Source organism: Salvelinus fontinalis, chromosome 33 (genome assembly GCF_029448725.1).
Source record: "Salvelinus fontinalis isolate EN_2023a chromosome 33, ASM2944872v1, whole genome shotgun sequence".
NCBI classification, from domain to species: Eukaryota; Metazoa; Chordata; class Actinopteri; order Salmoniformes; family Salmonidae; genus Salvelinus; species Salvelinus fontinalis.
In genome coordinates this window covers 26,072,096-26,092,598 of record NC_074697.1, presented here as the reverse complement: position 1 = coordinate 26,092,598, position 20,503 = coordinate 26,072,096, and the positions used below count along the sequence as shown (strand labels likewise).

The 20,503-nt window shown below is 44.3% G+C and overlaps 1 protein-coding gene across 4 annotated transcripts in view; it reads right to left on the bottom strand.

The window, feature by feature from the left end:
* Window positions 1–33: 33 nt before the first annotated feature.
* LOC129831879 (Friend leukemia integration 1 transcription factor-like) overlaps window positions 34–20,503 on the bottom strand; it is a 34,371-nt gene continuing 13,901 nt past the window's right edge. For all 4 annotated transcript variants that reach the window (XM_055895426.1, XM_055895425.1, XM_055895428.1 and 1 more), the window contains 5 exons: window positions 15,010–15,078; window positions 6,513–6,572; window positions 4,628–4,687; window positions 4,433–4,480; window positions 34–2,615 (listed from right to left, as the gene is read on the bottom strand). In XM_055895426.1, the coding sequence (XP_055751401.1) occupies window positions 2,086–2,615; window positions 4,433–4,480; window positions 4,628–4,687; window positions 6,513–6,572; window positions 15,010–15,078 (767 nt within the window). In that variant the 3' untranslated portion in view covers window positions 34–2,085. The remainder of the gene's footprint in view (window positions 2,616–4,432; window positions 4,481–4,627; window positions 4,688–6,512; window positions 6,573–15,009; window positions 15,079–20,503) is intronic.

Genomic DNA, 20,503 nt, shown 5'->3' with positions numbered 1-20,503 from the left:
CTGGCAGAAAATGGACCAACAGAAGTAAAAATGTTCAGAAGTAAAAACTTTTATTTTGTCAAATTTCTTTCCTATACAAAAGCCCTTTTTCAAAAGTTAGTACTTAATACATGGCAGGAATTACAATAATAATAAAATGGTTAACTGCAAAATTACATTTATATATTTAATATCCAAAATACATTGCATATACGAAGTAGCACAGCTCCCCTTTCATTGAACATGACTGTTTATGAGAGGTGGATGTAAAGGGTACATTTTAGATTATTACCTTCATGCTACATCTAACAAATTCCCTTTAATTCACACATCTAAAGCAATGGAGCTTAATAGAGATGCTTGCTGTGAATATAAGGGGTGTCTGTGCTCTTTTGCATAATATACCTGGCCAATTTAAAGGCACAGACAAAAGCTGGCAATTTCTGGGTGGTTGGCTTAATGATATGAGACATTACAAGTATTGTTGGCCTATTTTAGAATTGAAAGCAACCATAATCATGGTATATACAGAATAACAGATTGACTATAAGTATAGGATTATGATTCAAGCAGGCATTTGTGGCTTTTGGTAATAACTAGCTAGAACAAATCTTGTGTTCACTCCAAGGCACTGAGGACATTACAAATTGAATTTCATAAAATAAAATAAAAATCATGTAAAAATGGACTGCCCAAATGTACAGATATAAAACGTTTAAAAATGTTGAACATACTATATATCAGTAACGGACTTAACAATGTTTGCATTTTTGACCGAGGTCAACTCGTATTAATTCTCTTGACTTTTTAAAACTGTGTCACATATGAAAATAACTCTGCATAATTTATACAGTAAGTTGCTTTAATGCCTAGTTGACCAATGTTTACAAAATAATAGAAAATAGGTCTGACGAACGCACAGCATTCGCGAATCTGAGGATTTCTCTGTTTTCATCCTTTCTTACTTTATTGGTTTTGTTCTTTATTTAGTAAACCATTTATTTTCAAGAAGTAGTGAAACAAGTCCATATTCAGCTGTTTAAATACAATTATTTCTTTCATACAACAAACTTTAAACATCTGAAAATGCACGTTTTGAAATGGCAGTGCAGTATGAATGCACAGAGACACTTGACTGGCCTGGACAGACAAACAACTGTGATTGTCAAATTGAGGATATGTTCCATGGACCAGAGGGCATTCACATTAATAATGACTTGGTCCAACAAAACATCTGGAAATGCAACGAACCAACGGCTGAAGAGGACAAACAGCATAGTTCCTATAACAACAGCCAACCGGTGTGTGGCCCCCTGAAAACATAGCTACAGCGCTTCACTTCCAACTCTGGTCTCCAACTCGCCTACTTCCAGTTTGGAGGATAAGTTAAGTGTGAATCAATGGCGTATTCCAGTTGCCAACATTTCATTTTCATTCAGTGCTGAGAAGTCCTTTTCTTTGAAGCCCTACCTACAGCCCTACCTACACCGGAAGCAGACGGACGGACTGATAACAGAACATGAGACAGACGAACATGATGTTGATCTGAGACCCCATACAGGCCTGGAACGAGGAACAAGGCAGGAGCTTTACCATATGAGGGTAATGTAGAAAGAGACACATAGAGAATGGGTCCATGTCTGTGATCAGGCACAAAGTAGGTATGAGAGCCTCTATGGTCTCTCGATAAGGCTGTGTCTGTGTGGGTAACGTGTCTAGATTTTGGGGACACTGTGAACTGGCCCATGGGTGCTGCTTTCAAGGGACACATGGCACAAAAAACACAGACAAACTGAAAAACTGAACAAAACAAACATGGAAACAGTCTCTTGTCTTGTAAATAAGTAGTACTCCATTTGGATCATCCAGTTTTTTTAATCCTTCAAACATTCCTTCAGTTAGCTTTCTTCAGTTAGCTTTCTTCAGTTAGCTTTCTTCAGTTAGCTTTCTTCATTTTGCCAGTTAAGAGCAGACTTTGGGTCCAGGCGGAGAATCCCCCTTTCTCTCGGTCTTAGTTGGTTTGGTTTCATTGTGGTTTCAGATCAGCACTGGTGGGTTTGGTTGGGGGAAGAGAAGGTTGGGGAAGACGTCACGGTGCAGTGGGGTTTAGTAGTAACTGCCTAGGTGGGAGGGCACGTGGGAGTTGGGGTGGCGGGGGACACTGTGGTTGGGGTAGATGCCCCCTGTAGGGGAGCTCCAGTACGGAGCAGTGGGTCCAAAGAAGTTAGAAGAGGTGACGGGCATGGAGGGGGGATGTGGGGACACGAAGTTGACCTTCTGCTGGTGGGCATGGTAGGAGGGCACGTATGCCAGGTCCGAGGGGTACTTGTACATGGAGGACTCGGTGGGGTGGGGCTGAAGGGCCTGAGCGATACCATGGAAGTCAAACTTGTAGGCGTAGCGCTTGCCGTGCACCTTGGTCATGATGTTCTTGTCGTAGTAGTAGCGCAGGGCGCGGCTCAGCTTGTCGTAGTTCATGTTGGGCTTGCTCTTCCTCTCGCCCCAGCGCCTCGCCACCTCGTCAGGGTCAGTCATCTTGAACTCTCCATTGGTGCCCTCCCAGGTGATGCAGCCGGCATTGGTGCTGTCTGACAGGAGCTCCAGCAGGAACTGCCACAGCTGGATCTGTCCTGAACCTGACCAGGAAACACACACACATATGTCAAATCAACAGCTGTTCTATCCCTGAACACCTAACAGCCTATTGATCAAACACCCATAACTCATTATGTACAGTCGTGGCCAAAAGTTTTGAGAATGACGCAAATATTAATTTTCACAAAGTTTGCTGCTTCAGTGTCTTTAGATATTTTTGTCTGATATTACTATGGAATACTGAAGCATAATAACAAGCATTTCATTAGTGTCTAAGGCTTTTATTGACAATTACATGAAGTTGATGCAAAGAGTCAATATTTGCAGTGTTGACCCTTCTTTTTCAAGACCTCTGTAATCCACCCTGGCAGGCTGTCAATTAACATCCTGACTGATGGCAGCCCATTCTTGCATAATCAATGCTTGGAGTTTGTCAGAATTTGTTTTTTTTTGTTTGTCCACCCGCCTCTTGAGGATTGACCACAAGTTCTCAATGGGATTAAGGTCTGGGGAGTGTCCTGGCCATAGACCCAAAATATAGAATTTTTGTTCCCCGAGCCACTTAGTTATCACGTTTGCCTTATGGCAAGGTGCTTCATCATGCTGGAAAAGGCATTGTTCGTCACCAAACTGTTCCTGGATGGTTGGGAGAAGTTGCTCTCGGAGGATGTGTTGGTACCATTCTTCATTCATGGCTGTGTTCTTAGGCAAAATTGTGAGTGAGCCCACTCCCTTGGTTGAAAAGCAACCCCACACATGAATGGTCTCAGGATGCTTTACTGTTGGCATGACACAGGACTGATGGTAGCGCTCACCTTGTCTTCTCCGGACAAGCTTTTTTCCGGATGCCCCAAACAATCGGAAAGGGGATTCATCAGAGAAAATTACTTTACCCCAGTCCTCAGCAGTCCAATCCCTGTACCTTTTGCAGAATATCAGTCTGTCCCTGATGTTTTTCCTGGAGAGAAGTGGCTTCTTTGCTGCCCTTCTTGACACCAGGCCATCCTCCAAAAGTCTTCGCCTCACTGTGCGTGCAGATGCACTCACACCTGCCTGCTGCCATTCCTGAGCAAGCTCTGTACTGGTGGTCACCCGATCCCGCAGCTGAATCAACTTTAGGAGACGGTCCTGGCGCTTGTTGGACTTTCTTGGGCGCCCTGAAGCCTTCTTCACAACAATTGAACCGCTCTCCTTGAAGTTCTTGATGATCCGATAAATGGTTGATTTAGGTGCAATCTTAATGGCAGCAATATCCTTGCCTGTGAAGCCCTTTTTGTGCAAAGCAATGATGACGGCACGTGTTTCCTTGTAGGTAACCATGGCTGACAGAGGAAGAACAATGATTCCAAGCACCAACCTCCTTTTGAAGCTTCCAGTCTGTTATTCAAACTCAATCAGCATGACAGAGGGATCTCCAGCCTTGTCCTCATCAACACTCACACCTGTGTTAATGAGAGAATCACTGACATGTTGTCAGCTGGTCCTTTTGTGGCAGGGCTGAAATGCAGTGGAAATGTTTTTGGGGGATTCAGTTCATTTGCATGGCAAAGAGGGACTTTGCAATTAATTGCAATTCCTCTGATCACTCTTCATAACATTCTGGAGTAAATGCAAATTGCTATCATACAAACTGAGGCAGCAGACTTTGTGAAAATGAATATTTGTGTCATTCTCAAAACGTTTGGCCACGAATGTACTTACTGAATAATGCAGTAAAGTAGAATTCAAATGTGCACAATTCTCAGCAGAATATTTTTTTGAGAGAGAAATCCACCAAGGCCATAATGAAGCAATGTATGTTGGGAAATTTAGTTTACATCTGATATATGATTGGTCTCATACATCCTCCTGTACCTACCTGGGTTGGCCAGTCGACTGCTGGTGGGCCCCAGGATCTGGTAAGGATCTGTGGAGAGAGAGGTCTGTAAGTCTGTATCTATCACTATACATTAGGCTGATCCTCATCCTAGTGAGATGGGTGTAACCAACTGCGGCTGTCTTAAGTGGAGCACACACACATGATGGAAGGAATGAGCAGGGTGAAATACATTACCTGGCTGAGGTCTGGGCTGTTCAGTGGACTTGGACACGTTCTGTGTGACCACCGGCGAGCCTGAAGAGGGAGGGGTTGGGAGGGGAAAGAAACAGGAGGGAAGAAAGCCAGTTGGGCGGTCATGGATAAACCACGGTACACATCTTAATGGCATGTCAGCCCCGTTCCAAAGAAAACAGGCCAGTAACTGGTGGCTAGGGTAAGTTCTTAAAGCTCACAGATTTCAGGGTTGACGACTGAGGATTTAATCATTGGTGGTTTGCCTTGCGTGCTTGGGTTGAGTGGGCTCTCACACGTCTCTCTATGAGCTATGGAAGAATGTAAAGTGCATTCGGAAAGTATTCAGACCCCTTGACTTTTTCCACATTCCGTTAGGTTACAGCCTTTTTCTAAAATTGATTAAATTAAATTGTATATCATCAATCTACACACAATATCCCATAATGACAAAGCAAAAACGAGTTTTTAGAAATGTTTGCTAATTTATAAAATACAAGCTTGGCACAACTGTATTTGGGGAGTTTCTCCCATTCTTCTCTGCAGGTCCTCTAAACCTCTGTCAGGTTTGATGGGGAGAGTTGCTGCACAGCTATTTTCAGTTCTCTCCAGAGATGTTTGATCGGGTTTAAGTCCGAGCTTTGGCTGGGCCACTCAAGGACATTCAGAGACTTTTCCCGAAGCCACTCCTGTGTTGAATTGGCTGTGTGCTTAGGGTCATTGTCCTGTTGGAAGGTGAACCTTTGCCCCAGTCTGAGGTCCTGAGCGCTCTGGAGCAGGTTTTCATCAAGGATCTCTCTGTACTTTATTCCATTCATCTTTGCCTCGATCCTGACTAGTCTCCCAGTCCCTGTCACTAAAAAAAACATCCCCATAGCATGATGCTGCCACCACGATGCTTCAACGTAGGGATGGTGCCAAGTCTCCTCCAGACGTGATTCTTGGCATTCAGGCCAAAGAGTAAAATCTTGGTTTCATCAGACCAGGGAATCTTGTTGCTCATGGTCTGAGAGTCTTTAGGTGCTTTTTGGCAAACCCCATGCAGGCTGTCATGTGCTTTTTACTGAGGAGTGGCTTCTGTCTGGCCACTCTACCACACAGGCCTAATTGGTGTAGTGCTGCAGAGATGGTTGTCCTTCTGGAAGGTTCTCCCATCTCCACAGAGGAACTGTAGAGCTCTGTCAGAGTGGTCACCTCCCTGACCAAAGCCCTTCTCCCCCGATTGCTCAGTTTGGCCGGGCGGCCAGCTCTAGGAAGTCTTGGTGGTTCCAAACTTCTTCCATTTAAAAATGATGGAGCCCACTGTGTTCTTGGGGACTTTCAATGCTGCAGAAATGGTACCCTTCCCCAGATCTGTGCCTCAACATAATCCTGTCTCGAGCTCTAAGTACAATTCCGTCGACCTCATGGCTGGACTTTTGCTCTGACATGTGATGTCAACTTATAGACAGGGTTGTGCCTTTCCAAATCATGTCCAATCCATTGAATTTACTACAGGTGGACTCCAATCAAGTTGTAGAAACAACTCAAGGATGATCAATGGAAACAGGGTGTACCTGAGCTCAATTTAGAGTCACATAGCAAAGGGTCTGAATACTTATGTTAATAAAGTTTTTCTGTTTTTTGTTTTTAATGCATAAGAAAAAGTTTTAAAAAACGTATTTTTCCTTTGTCATTATGGGGTATTGCGTGTAGATTGCTGTGGAAATTGTTTTATTTAATCCAATAAGGCTGTAACGTAAGGCTGTAACGAAAAAGTAACGGGGTCTCAATACTTTCCGAAGGCACTGTATGTGATGATGCATGATGGGTCGGACCATGTCCTAATTCCTTGTGTGACTAGGCTACAAGTCTTTCTGCGACTCAGTAAAGCAAAGCGCATGCTTACCTTTTCCACTGTGCATATTGTTCGACCATCCAGTCCGTCGTACAGCATCATATGAGGGGTCTGAGAAGTAGAGAGCGACAAAGAGAGATTTGTCAACATTAAACACTCTACTGCACTTCCTAACATTTAATATCCTATAGATGGGTTGGCTGACATCGTATACAAAAATGATGCTCACGCATCGATGAGGCAGAAGGCTGTAGGGTGTTATGACTCTGAATGGTCAGATAGCTAGCAACAGTTACAAGAAGCTGCCATGTGGTGAATCGTAGGTGGCTCGTTTTAACTCAGTGTATCTTGTTTAATTTTTTATTTTCAAAAACAGTGAGCCACCAGCGACCTATCGGTCACCGGCCCAAGCTACCAACCGCCAGGCCATCAACCATCCAAGATCCCCCTACAGTTCCGTGAGAGCTGCCCCTCAACCATTCAAACCCCCCCACCCGAATAAAACAACAACCTCTCCCTCGACACCCCTCCCGCCCCAAACCGCCCCCACCCCCAAACCTTGCAGACTAAATATAGTTTACATGTTGTCAACAATCTAGGCCAACCCAATCTTTTTTGCCCCATGGTTGCGCACAAGTCGGTTTTGTTAAACAACCAAGCAGCCTATACACGAGTGGGAAATAAACTGTTTCTAGCTCGAGAAGATGAACCCTCCACTTCATCTCATAATATACACTAGTCCTGAAATAAAATGTGGTAGTGTCTCTTTTTGGTTTGTGGCTGTGTATGTTCTAGGCTGTGCTCTCTACCTCCCCACCTTCAAGCGAACCCATCTCAGGAACACAACTTGGCTTTAAACAAGCAACAAGATTGTCACGGAAATAAGGCAGAGGAGTGATGCCAAGAGCTGGCTATAAAAAGGTTTGCCTGCCTATCCAAGCCCTGTCCAAGAAACCCTGTGCAGCAGGATATCTGGCCACGGTGATGTGGGTTTATCTGACATACAACTATGTCTCAAAACTAGAGGAACCAACAAGATGTCTTCGATAAAATGACAGTTTCATGAGCAGGTTGCACCATGGTGACCACAAACGGGAGGGGAAAATACACACAAACTGACACACAAACAGAACGATAGACAATCTAGTAGTTGATGATTGTAAGATGCTGCAACTGGAAAGAATTGCCTTACGTTTGTGAGGTTCCCAACTGGTTGAATGCAGTCTGGGTACCTGGATTGCTACCAGTTGTAATCAATCTCATTGACGTGCAGATAAAATAGGATGCATATTTTCTCCATCAAGGCATCAAAAACAGTACTGCACATTCCCATCTAAATTGAAAGTAGATGCAATTTCACCTTCATTTGGCTGGCAACGACTATAGCACCCGTGACATTTAGCTTTGTTACCGACTAAGACTGTACCACATGCAGAGAGTCACTAGACAGGAGGACGTATAACAGCCAGTGAAGCAAGACACACATTACATTAAACAGATGTAATTTCCTACTAATATTCATAAACTGATATAATGTCTTACTAATATTACATAAGCTGATATAATGTCTTACTAATATTACATATAGCTGATATAATGTCTTACTAATATTACATATAGCTAATATAATTTCCTAATATTACATATAGCTGATATAATGTCTTACTAATATTACATATAGCTGATATAATGTCTTACTAATATTACATATAGCTGATATAATGTCTTACTAATATTACATATAGCTAATATAATTTCCTAATATTACATATAGCTGATATAATGTCCAACTAATATTACATATAGCTGATATAATGTCTTACTAATATTACATATAGCTGATATAATTTCCTACTAATATTACATATAGCTGATATAATTTCCTACTAATATTACATATAGCTGATATAATGTCCAACTAATATTACATATAGCTGATATAATGTCTTACTAATATTACATATAGCTGATATAATGTCTTACTAATATTACATATAGCTGATATAATGTCTTACTAATATTACATATTGCTGATATAATGTCCTACTAATATTACATATAGCTGACTTAATGTCTTACTAATATTACATATAGCTGATGTAATGTCCTACTAGTCTTCCATCATGACTACATTAATATTTTTAATGTCACCACTGTTTTTATGTTTGGTCACATAAGTGGTGCTCATATAAGCCCCTGCTGAGCTCAACATGCAGTTAAGAGACACAGCAGGTGTCTAACGTGAAGACTTAAGGCTCTAAATCATAGTGTGTTTGTCACGCTACATATGCAGCCGATGGGACAGCTAGAACTTAACATGCTTGACTGTGGTGATGCTGATACCCACTTATTACAGGAGGTCTTGACACCACTAGCTCCCTCTGACTCATCAGTGACCTCAGCATCTACAACTGGTTGAGAGCTATGTCATGGCTTCTCAAAACATTATCCAACACTGCCCTCTTGTGGTCAGAAACATGTAATTTCTTATAAAACAAACATTTGGAAATGCAGACCTTCCACTGGTTTACTTCAACCAACATTGAATAAATCAAAACGCACATCTACTTTAGTGTTGAGTACTTCTCAACCACAAACTTGATTTAAAGCTGTAATAGAAAAAAAATCAGGCTTTCTAAGAAGCAATGTCACTAGAACATGTTTTATTGTCTAACATAAATTACATATCTGCAAAAAAATAATTACAAACGGTGTATTTAATCACACTTTCACAGGATGTTATTTCAACTTATTTCCTTTTGCTCATGTGTGTTTATGCTTTATAAAACCGTCCTTCAGCAGAAACATTTCCCTAAAAATAAATCTTATGAACATCTCACTCTTTCTGCATTTTAAACTATTAACCCCAGAGTTGGCTCAATGGGCCTGAACCTGGAAGAATTAAACAAAGAGTGTGTCTCTCTTTTCTCTCTCTGTCGGATCGGCCTGGGGTAGGATGGAGGGAGCTGGGTGGAGTGGTAGAGAAAGAGGGGGAGGGAGACGAGAGAAGACAGAGAGAGAGTGAGAGAAGAGAGAGTGAGAGAGAGAGACAGAGTGAGAGAGAGTGAGAGAGGAATAACAGTTGGGCGGCCGTCGCTCAGCAGAGGCTGTCAGGTCCAATCTGCAGTGGGCTGGTGGGATAGCCAAGTAGCAACGACTGGGGGAGAGTCCTCGGAGAGTTGCGTTTCCTGCTTGCCTTGCCTGCAGACAACCTCTCTTTGTTTTACTAGCCCTTTTTCCCCTCTTCCGTCCCCCCTCCTCTGTGAAAAAACACACAGGGGCTACCTCCTTCCAAGAGAAGGGTCACAAACAGAAGGGGGAGCGAGAGAGAGAGTGCGAGAGACAGATACAGAGAGAGAGAGAGAGGCAGAGAGAGAGAGTGAGAAACTCAAGAGACCCAGACAGACGAAACACAACGTTGGAATGTGAAAAGAAAACAATGGCGTTGTATCCCGCTACTGTCTGATAAAGAGCGGAGGAGGTGGTTGGATAGACTACACTCGGCTCCACTATGTAGCCTTTCGACATGAGAGAGGGTCACATCCCTGAAATATCCTCATATTAAGGGTTCACCACTATAGACAGTGGGGAAGTTCCTATTCCTGATTCGATTAGGGTCTGAGTCAGACCAGAAGGACAGGGGTGGACATGAGACCTAAGTGGGGCACCATTCAGCAGAGTAGACGAGAGGAGACGAGAGGTGAGGAGATGAGAGGGAAGGGAAGGAAGGGAAGGAAGGGAAAGGGGAATACTTAGTCAACTGGATGATTTCAAACTAAATGTGTCTTCCACATTTAACCCGACCCCTCTGAATAAGAGAGTTGCGGGGGGCTGCCTTAATCCACATCCACTTCATCTGCGACCGGGGAGCAGTTGTTGTGGGGGTTAACTGCCTTGCTCAAGGGCAGAAGAGGAGACGAGAGGGGAGGAGAGGGTACGAAAGGAGAAGAGAGGAAACGAGAAGAGATGATTGGAAAGGGGGAAGCCAGGCAGACAGACTGGGAAGGACGACCAGAGTCCAGATGAGCACACCACGTCAGGAATACAGTCAGCCATGCAAACTCAACAGACACCCCAGAAGTATGGCACATCGGAGCCTCTCTCCCTCTTTTTCCAGGCCCTCTCTGAGTAGAGCCAGTTTCCACTCTGGGCTGGGGTGTGGTGCAATGCTTGCTCCTCCTGGGAGACCTGACTGCAGACCAGCTATTCAAAACAAGGGCTGAGCACCAACGAGAGAGAAGCATAGTCATGGACCGCTTTTAACCCACAGTCTAAGCCAAAGACAGACTCAGACAAAGCAGGGCTTTTTATACAGGTGCTTTAAAAGCCATCTGTGTGAGAAAGGAAAAGAGCTGACTATATGAGGAAGAGGCAGCTGCCAAGCTTTAGCAGACACAATGTACATACAATGGATAGAGTACTGTATGTATGCTTGGCTATACAACCAATGTAAATCAGCAGTCCTCCACTTGGGAGGCCATAGAGGGAAAGATAAAAGACAAAGAATAGCCCATCAATCGCTAAAGCTTCCCTCTCTGTGACCACTGAGGAGCCATGTGGTACATCACTGAATCTCCAAACTATCACCCTGTACCCTTTAGCGCAACACACATGCAAGCAAGCACATGAACACACACTTTTCATGGCTGCTGCATTCCATGTTTTATATGCTCACTTTTATTCATAACATTGCTTTTTACATCAGACAGTCTGGAAAAGATTTGGAGGTCTCCTGCTGAATAACGGTGCTTACTATACCCTGAGAGAGCTGAGATGGTATGTGACCCTTTTCTACAGGAATATGACTGTGAACATCTGGCGATAGAAAGTTGATAAAAGTCTCAATACGGGCATTTCTTGAAGCAAAAGGCTTTAATGGTATTTGGGCTGTGACTGAGTTTGTATTAGGAGAAGAAGGAGCACTGTTATTATGGTGGCCTATAATAGAAACCACTTCTCTGTGTTGGGGAAATGTTGTTGAGGGGAGTTGACCTGCTGGATCTGCCAGTCCAAATACCTGCCACTGAGAACCAGGAAGAAGGGGTCAGAGGTGACACTGCAGAATCTTATCGATCATGTATTTTGTCTATGTCTATTGTCTAGAAAACCCAAAATAAAATCGTACAGAAACATAAAGTATCTTATCGAGCACGCCCATGATGATATGAACCAGGGTGAGAACAGTGGAACTCAGCCTAGTCTCTTCCTCTCTTCCCAGCTAGATATGCCCTTTTCCTGTGAGCCAGACTATCAGTGTTATTGCAACCTGTTCTCATGTACTGTATATGGCGGTGACTTCACAGTCCACATCTAAAGGATATGTACTTCATCTCACAGACACTAACACGGGCTTAGGTGGGTCTGACACACCAAGTCTGGAACCAACAGGATCCTGAACAGCTTCTACCCCAAGCCATAAGACTGCAAAAAAATGTAGTTAAATAGTTAACCAAATAGCAACCTCTGCATTGGTCCTTTTTGCAATTACTTTTTTGACTCATAACATATGCTGCTGCTACTGTTCACTATCTGTCACTTTATTCCTTGTTGCAGTGCATTAGGAAAGTATTCAGACCCCTTGACTTCTTCCACATTTTGTTATGTTACAGCCTTATTCTAAAACTGATTAAATCGTTTTTTTTCTCTTCATCAATCTACCCCCAAAATGACAAAGCAAAAACAGGTTTTTAGAAATTTTTGCAAATGTATTAAAAATAAAAAACTGAAATATAACATTTACATAAGTATTCAACCTTTTACTCAGTACTTTGTTGAAGCATCGTTGGCAGCGATTACAGCTTCAAGTCTTTTTTGGTATGATGCTACAAGCTTGGCACAACTGTATTTGGGGAGTTTCTCCCATTCTTCTCTGCAGATCCTCTCAAGTTCTGTCAGGTTGGATGGGGAGCACCTCCGCACAGCTATTTTCAGGCCTTTACAGAGATGTTTGATCGGGCTTAAGTCTGGGCTCTGGCTGGGCCACTCAAGAACATTCTGAGACTTTTCCCGAAACCACTCCTACGTTGTCTTGGCTGTGTGCTTAGGGCCGTTGTCCTATTGATAGGTGAACCTTTGCCCCAGTCTGAGGCCCTGAGCGCTCTGGAGCAGGTTTTCATCAAGGTTCTCTCTGTACTTTGCTCCGTTCATTTTTCCCTCGATCCTGACTAGTCTCCCAGTCCCTGCCGCTGAAAAACATCCCCACAGCATGATGCTGCCACCACCATGCTTCACCGTAGGAATGGTGCCAGGTTTCCTCCAAATGTGAAGCTTGACATTCAGGCCAAAGACTTAAATCTTGGTTTCAGCAGACCAGAGAATCTTGATTCTCAAGGTCTGAGAGTTCTTTAGGTGCCTTTTGGCAAACTCCAAGCTGTCATGTGCCTTTTACTGAGGAGTGGCTTCCGTCTGGCCACTCTACCATAAAGGCCTGATTGGTGTAGAGCTGCAGAGATGGTTGTTCTTCTGGAAGGTTCTCCCATCCCCACAGAGGAACTCTGGAGCTCTGACAGAGGGACCATTGAGTTCTTGGTCATCTCCCTGACCAAGGCCCTTCTCACCCGATTGCTTAGTTTGGTCAGATGGACAGCTCTAGGAAGAGTATTGGTGGTTCCAAACTTCTTTCATTTAAGACCTCATGGCTTGGTTTTTGCTCTGACATGCACTGTCCACTGTGGGATCTTATATAGACAGGTGTGTGCCTTTCCAAATCATGCCCAATCAATTGAATTTACCACAGGTGGACTCCAATCAAGTTGTAGAAACATCTCAAGGATGATCAATTGAAACAGGATGCACCTGAGCTCAATTTCAAGTCTCATAGCAAAGGGTCTGAATACTTACTTAAATAAGGTATTTCTGTTTTTTATTTGTAATACATTTGCAAAAGTTTCTAAAAACCTGTTTTCGCTTTGCCATTATGGGGTATTGTGATGTCATTATGGGCTATTGTGATGTCATTATGGGCTATTGTGATGTCATTATGGGCTATTGTGTGTAGATTGATTAGGACATGTTTTTATTTAATCAATTTTAGAATAAGGCTGTAACGTAACAAAATGTTGAAAAAGTCAAGGGGTCTGAATACTTTCCAAATGCACTGTACATGTACATATCTACCTCACTTACCTCATAACCCTGCACATTGACTCGGTAATGGTACCCCTTGTATATAGCCAAGTTGTGTGTCTATTATTACTTTTATTATTATCATGTGTTTTACTTTTCTATTATTTCTCAATTTTCTTTCCCTCTGCATTGCTGGGAAGGGCTGTAAGTAAGCATTTCACTGTTAGTCCACACCTGTCATTTACGAAGCATGTGACAAATAAAATCTGATTTGATAAATGTCAGTGCAAATGCTCTTTTGACAAAGTGTCTCCTCAGAGTGGCACAGCGGTCTAAGGCACTGCATCTCAGTGCTAGAGGCGTCACTACAGACCCTGGTTCGATTCCAAACTGTATCACAACCGGCCGTGATTGGGAGTCACATAGGGTGGCGCACAATTGGCCTAGCGTTGTCTGGGTTAGGGTTTGGCCGGGGTAGGTCGTCATTGTAAATAAGAATTTGATCTTAACTGACTTGCCTAGTTATGTAAAAATCATTCAGAGTTATTTATGGACCATAAAGTCACATTTTAGCTGTCTGCAAAAAAACCTGTCTTCCAGACTGATCAGTGTATCTGATCAGAGAGAATGAACATGTCTCATCAACACCAAGCAACACAGAACGCTAATCTACATGTTAAAACAATGAACAGTGCCCTATAACGCTCAGCGTAACAGTTGCCCTCCAAAACCTGTACAAATACACACATCAACCGGCAAAAAAACGTTCCTCCCTACCACCACGTGTTCCCTCTTAGATTGAGTCAAAGTTGTGACAACAAAAACAACTCATTTCCCTTTTTGTCTCCTTCTCTCTGTTTACATTGTGGCTGAACCACCTGTCCTTTAAGTAAACCTCTCCACAAAAATGACCTTATTTAGACGTGCTACCTCGCTGAGCCCCCCACCCTATCCTCCTTTATCTCCCCCTGTGGATGGGGAGGTTAGCCACGGCATGCCTTTTGTTTTGCTAATTCCCTTCCATTGTAAGGTGGCCCTCGCTTTCCTCCATGTGCAGGTAGGCCATGAATAGCACAGACTGGGGTAGCGCTGCCTGATATTATTCCCCTGTACAAAAGATACACCTGTCAATAGCTGTTCTCTCTACTTGGTGCTGCCAGGACCTGGGCCGGTTCTCCTCTGTGGCAGCAGAGAGGGAACTGGCACTCACACTGACACCACCGTGCGCTGAGGGGCTGGCAGACAGAGCGGCGCGTGCTGCAGCTCTATTGTTTTGGCTAAATAATCGTGCTAAATGAGAACACTCTTTCTTGTCCTCTCTCACATTCTCTCTCTTTCGCTCTCTCTCTCTCACTCTTTCAGAATATACCTGGCTCTCTTCAATTAAGGAAACATAGTCCTCTATAAAAACACCTCTGAAATAGAAAACTGTTGCCCATATTTAACATTAGCAGTAAGGTTTTGGAAGATAATGCTGTCCTACCTTCTTTGGCAGCCAGGCGTGGAGACTGGTCCGTGTGAGATGGAGTGTTGTAGGATAATGAGGAGCTACCTGCAACACGCCAGATGGGTACAACGTCAGAGCTGTATGATCTCAAAGTTTACAGTTATCTGTGCATAGGGCAAGATTAATAAAATATACTGGCTAATAGGTTATATAGTATAGAAATTCAAGTCACGAATTTTAATGATTCATTATTCATTATACAGCGAGTGTACAAAACATTTCCATGTCATAGATTGACCAGGTGAATCCATGTGAAAAGCTATGATCCCTTATTGTTGTCACCTGTTAAATCCACTTCAATCAGGGTAGATGAGACAGGTTAAAGAACGGTTTTAAGCCTTGAGACAATTGAGACATGGATTGTATATGTGCCATTCAAAGAGTGAATGGGTAAGACAAAAGATTTAAGTGCCTTTGAACAGGGTATGGCAGTAGGTGCCAGGCGCACCGGTTTGAGTGCATCAAGAACTGCAACACTGCAGGGTTTTTCACGCTCAATAATTTCCAATAAAGGTATATCAAGAATGGTCCGCCACGCAAAGGATATCCAGACAACTTTACACAACTATGAGAAGCATTGGAGTCAACTCAATATTAGGAAGGTGTTTCTAATGTTTGGTGTGCAGTGTACAATGATATTAACTGTGAGTAGTAACACTGGCCAATACCCAGTAGGTGGCAGTAAGAAGATCCTTGATTAGTGTAGGTAGATCTCAATTTCCTTTAATTTGAGATGCCTCTTAAAAGTATACTTAAAAACTGCCCATGGTACATTGTAAACAATCAATCCATTCTATCCATTAAAGAATCGACCCAGCAATATTTTTATATGTAATCCTTTGAACTCGGAATGCTGTGCTGAGTCAACAATTCCACCACAAACCTCCTGACTATTAAAGTCCAGAAACCAAGACTATTTATAATAGCATAATGGCTAGCTTTTCATTTTACCTTATGGAGCAGAACTGTGCTCTGCATTCCTCTGCTTACACAGGCACCCTGGGCGGCACCAAAATGCTCTCTTAACTTTAGCTGCCCCGACGCATAAATCAGAGTGGAAAAACAGACCAAAAATGCACTGGGAAAATACCAGTACTAGTACTACTATGGGGAGTGTAACATTTAAGACAAAGACTACTACTATTGGGAGTTGCTGGTTAGGAAGGAACTCTATGAGCTATTCTGAATGAGCAGGAGACGGAGAGATGAATAACAGTATAGGCTACAGCTTGGGAATGCAGGATGCCTTTGCTCATTTTGGAGGGTGAGGGGAATGGGGGGGCCCACAGCAATGCAGACCTGGGGTCTGTTTTTTTGGCGGGTTGGCGGAGGGAGGCGGGGGGCTTTACACACATATTCTAACCCCCACCCCAACCCGCACAACCCCAGCCCACGCCACCCCCAAGGCTCTGGCCCTGGTTTGGACCTGGGGCTTGGTGAACAGGGGAAGCATTGTGTGAGGCAGGGTCCCTGCACAGCAATCAAACGCAGCTCCCCATACAAAAATTATTCCACACTCTCAGTGTAAGCGCCAAGGGCAGGCACGGCACCGACCCATCTCCAGGGTGAGAGAGAGAATAGTAAAAAGTAGTAGGGAGAGAGAGACGGGGTTAGGGTTAACTACTGCCCTACTGGGTTCCACATGGGGGCTGCCCCAGACAGGCAGAGCTGCTGAGAAAACAGATTCAAAAGAGAACACTGGGACCGCTATTATAAGGACGGGAGAGAGAGAGGGAGCGAGGGAGAAAGAGAAAATGGGGAGCGCCAACACTGACACTTTGGGCGAGGGAGGTTTGGCTAAACCGCGTATTTATTTGGACGTGCTCTTCCCCCTCGAAAACACATCCCAGTAATCTGACTGCGCAGTGGAATGACTGGCTGATGTTCAGCCTCCTCCAACCGAGCCACATCTGCCAAAAGTCTGTACTTCTATTACATAATACCTCCAATAGCAGTTGTTTTCTTTCTTTTCTATAAATGATGAGTCTAAAACGCTTCCTGCCCCTCCATCCTCCATCTTGACACACCATAATATTGACAGACATCCTTCTGAGATGGTTAGACGTCATTGACCTTTGCTGAGCCCTGGCCTGATGTTGATCCTACCAAGCTAAAATCTATGCTACCCCCTCACACATGTGTACCCTTTTCTCCATCAACAAACCCCTCTCAAGTCCCACACCGCCTCAAACATGTATATACCCTTCTCTCCATCAACAATCTGAAGGGCACCCACCCGGGCGGTGAGGCCACTGCCCCTTAAAGGAGGCCTAGGAGACCCCAGTAATTAGACTACATTAGCCCAGTTCCTTGACTAACCCAAACCAACCAGAGGTGCTGTGTAATGGTACCTAACAGCTAACATCAGAGGCAGCCAGGCCTCTGAATCCCTACACTGCAGTGCTAATCTGCCAATAGAAATAACTAATGCAGGAGGAGCTCAATAAAAACCTAAAAAGAGAAGGAGAGAGAGAGAGAGAGAGAGAGAGAGAGAGAGAGAGAGAGAGAGAGAGAGAGAGAGAGAGAGAGAGATTGGGAGTAACTTGCTGCGAAGGAGAGAACTCCAGATCTCCTTTTCCTCTGCAGCCTTCAGCCCAGATGTTTATGGTCTGCATAAACTATTGAGGGCTTGAGAATGTCCCCACACTCGAATGGGCTGCACCAGCAGCAGCAGTAGGATCAGGAGCAGAGGCAGCCCGGGAGGCTGGGAGCCCAGACTTATCACTCTGTAAATCCTTCCAGCCACAGTCAGCCACACAGAGCAGACCAGACCAGAGCAGGGACACCTGGGAAAGAAAGCAATGCAGCTATTCTTCTATGGCACTCAATCAGAGCCACTTCAGGCTATTTCCACGCACTTCAATAAAAACTCCCACTCTTTCATTCTCTCTTTTTCTCTCTCTGCCCCCTTTATCCTGTCTCTGTGTCTGAGGATACAGTCTCTCCTTGTTGGAGGTTTCACTGTGCTGTGCTTGGTTCGTTCCAGCACATGTGGTATCAAACCGACCTACATGGGTGCAATAAAGCAAACAGTCCGCAGTCCCTCCCTGACAGACTAATTTGAACAAATTCTCAAATTGCGCCCCAAATTGAAAGCACATTGGAGAATGGGAGGCCATCGCGTAGAAAATCTGGATAAGTGACCAACAATGGGGCCAAAATAATGCACAGGCAACCACCCTTATTACTGTTCGCAGCTGGAGACAGAGATTCAGATATGTGCAGAATGCCTTGCTGGCATGAGCTTCTATATGATATTCCTCCCTATGTATGACTAAGACATAACAGACAGGCATGTGTTGTTACTCTTAGCGTATAGCCGCAGAGAGGGGAAATGTCCCTGCCCTGCTCGGGCCTACAGTGAATAAGCTTAATGACACTGAAGAATGTTAATCAGAGTTTCAATAAACAGACCCCAAAGTAACACACATGATGTAAACAGATGTGTATGAAATGATTCCAGCTCGTCGAGGACAGACCGTGGTGGAGTTGGGAGGAGAGTGGAGAGGCGGTGGACGGGAGAGGGTGAGGCATCAGACGGCCTGTAATCACTAAAAACTTCCAGGGCCTGCTTCTCCCTCTCCTTGTGTATGTGTGTCTGAATCGGAACCGAGAGCTTAGCCCCGCTCCACCTCTCCTCGTGAGTGAAGCCAGAGGTCTGCGTTCTGGACGGGCTAGCTCCATGTCTGTGATTGTGTTTGTTTGTGCTGCAGGGGGAAGAGATCGGCTTCAGTTTCAAATCTGCGGCCCTGAGGTTAGGATAAACCCTGGAAACTCCCCACCCTCTTCCGACGTCGTGCATTTACTAACACAGTTCCTCCCACCTCAACGCGAGCTCACCGCCCCGCGTCAATATACGTCCTAATGCTGCTCATTTCTCAAAAGGCCTGCCACTGGTCAGCCAGGCACGGGACGAAGAGAGAGCATTTGTCTCCTGGCTTGGGAAGGAGTCCAAAGCAATTTCAATACCCGAGCGGAGGATTCCGAAGCATCTCTTCTGTTTCCAAAACACACAACAACTAAATCAAAGGAATGGTGGCGGGGGTAGAGCCGCAGTACCGGACGCCTAAGCCAGGCTAAGTCCCGCGGCAACCATTCCTAATGAAAACTGCTCTGCGGAGAGTAAGAGGGCCCAGCGGCGGTCAGTCAGACACACAGTGCCTCCAGTCCATGCTGCATTGTAACACAATGGGGCTGTTATACTCACAGCAGCCATCCCCATTCCCTGGGCCCAGACGCCACGCACAGCACAGAGAAAACTGTTGACACCCACAGAATAAAGTTCCCATTACATCACAGCAAGACCCATCATGATTTTTAGGAGAAACTTTAAAATTAGTCAACCATTAGGGCTCCACCCTTCTCCATGTCCTGACGTTTTGCAGCTGCTATTCTTGCTATACAGTACAGTGCAAACAGCAGAGGATAACTGTCATACATAGAGGGTGGGATATCCATGGAAATATTTACTGGTTTACTGAAATAACTGATGTTATGGATGGCCTCCAACATTATGGCTTAGTATGTTTTGTGATGGCCATCCACCAACTCCATTAAATGCAGTGGATGTCTATAAAACATGAACTCTACAGCACAGAACGGTACACAGTCCAGATAATCTGTACGAGATGCCAGATCCTGAACTCTACAGCACAGAACGGTACACAGTCCAGATAATCTGTACGAGATGCCAGATCCTGAACTCTACAGCACAGAACAGTACACAGTCCAGATAATCTGTACGAGATGCCAGATGCTGCGTGTCCTCCTGGTATCTTGCTTATAGATTTCATTTGCATATTGGTGCAGCAAAACCTTGTTTCTTTATAGTCGTGTCTCGCTGCCAAAACATGCTAGGCCGTAATGTACAAAAGGCCTTCCAATTAATCAGCAAAGCTGCCTCCATTGTATATTACAGATAAACTTCCTGTGCTCTGCTGAACACATAGGCCTCACTCGCTCGTGTGATTCCTGAGGCAATGCACCTGGGCTTCATCTTTCTGTGGCCTATGTGGAATAAGGCAATCCTAAGTGGAGGGAGAGCGGGTTACAGTCCAGAGATGATGGTTATCTACAGGGAAAAAATCTTAAGTCCTCATGGCTGCAAAGGCTGTATGTGCCAAGGCCTGCAGGGTGCCCTTTTTGGAGAAATGGGGTCCAGTTTTCCAGTAAGGCTGTATCATTGTCTGGCGACTGTAACATGATGACTATGGTGACAAAACACAGTGAGTCATTTAATTCCCCTTGGTTCGTCATACTCTGTTCACATCCAAAAGCAGGGGCGATGCGCTGAGAAACAGAGACTGAAATGTCTGTGCTATTTAAGCCTCCTCTACTCTTTATGAAAAACCAATCCAGGCAAAAGACCAATGTAAAACATTCAAAACGGGTAAACCACGTTTTCTGGCATTCTCACATGGCCAGGTGAACGAGATTGGACGTATGTCAATGTCAGAATGCAGTACAAACT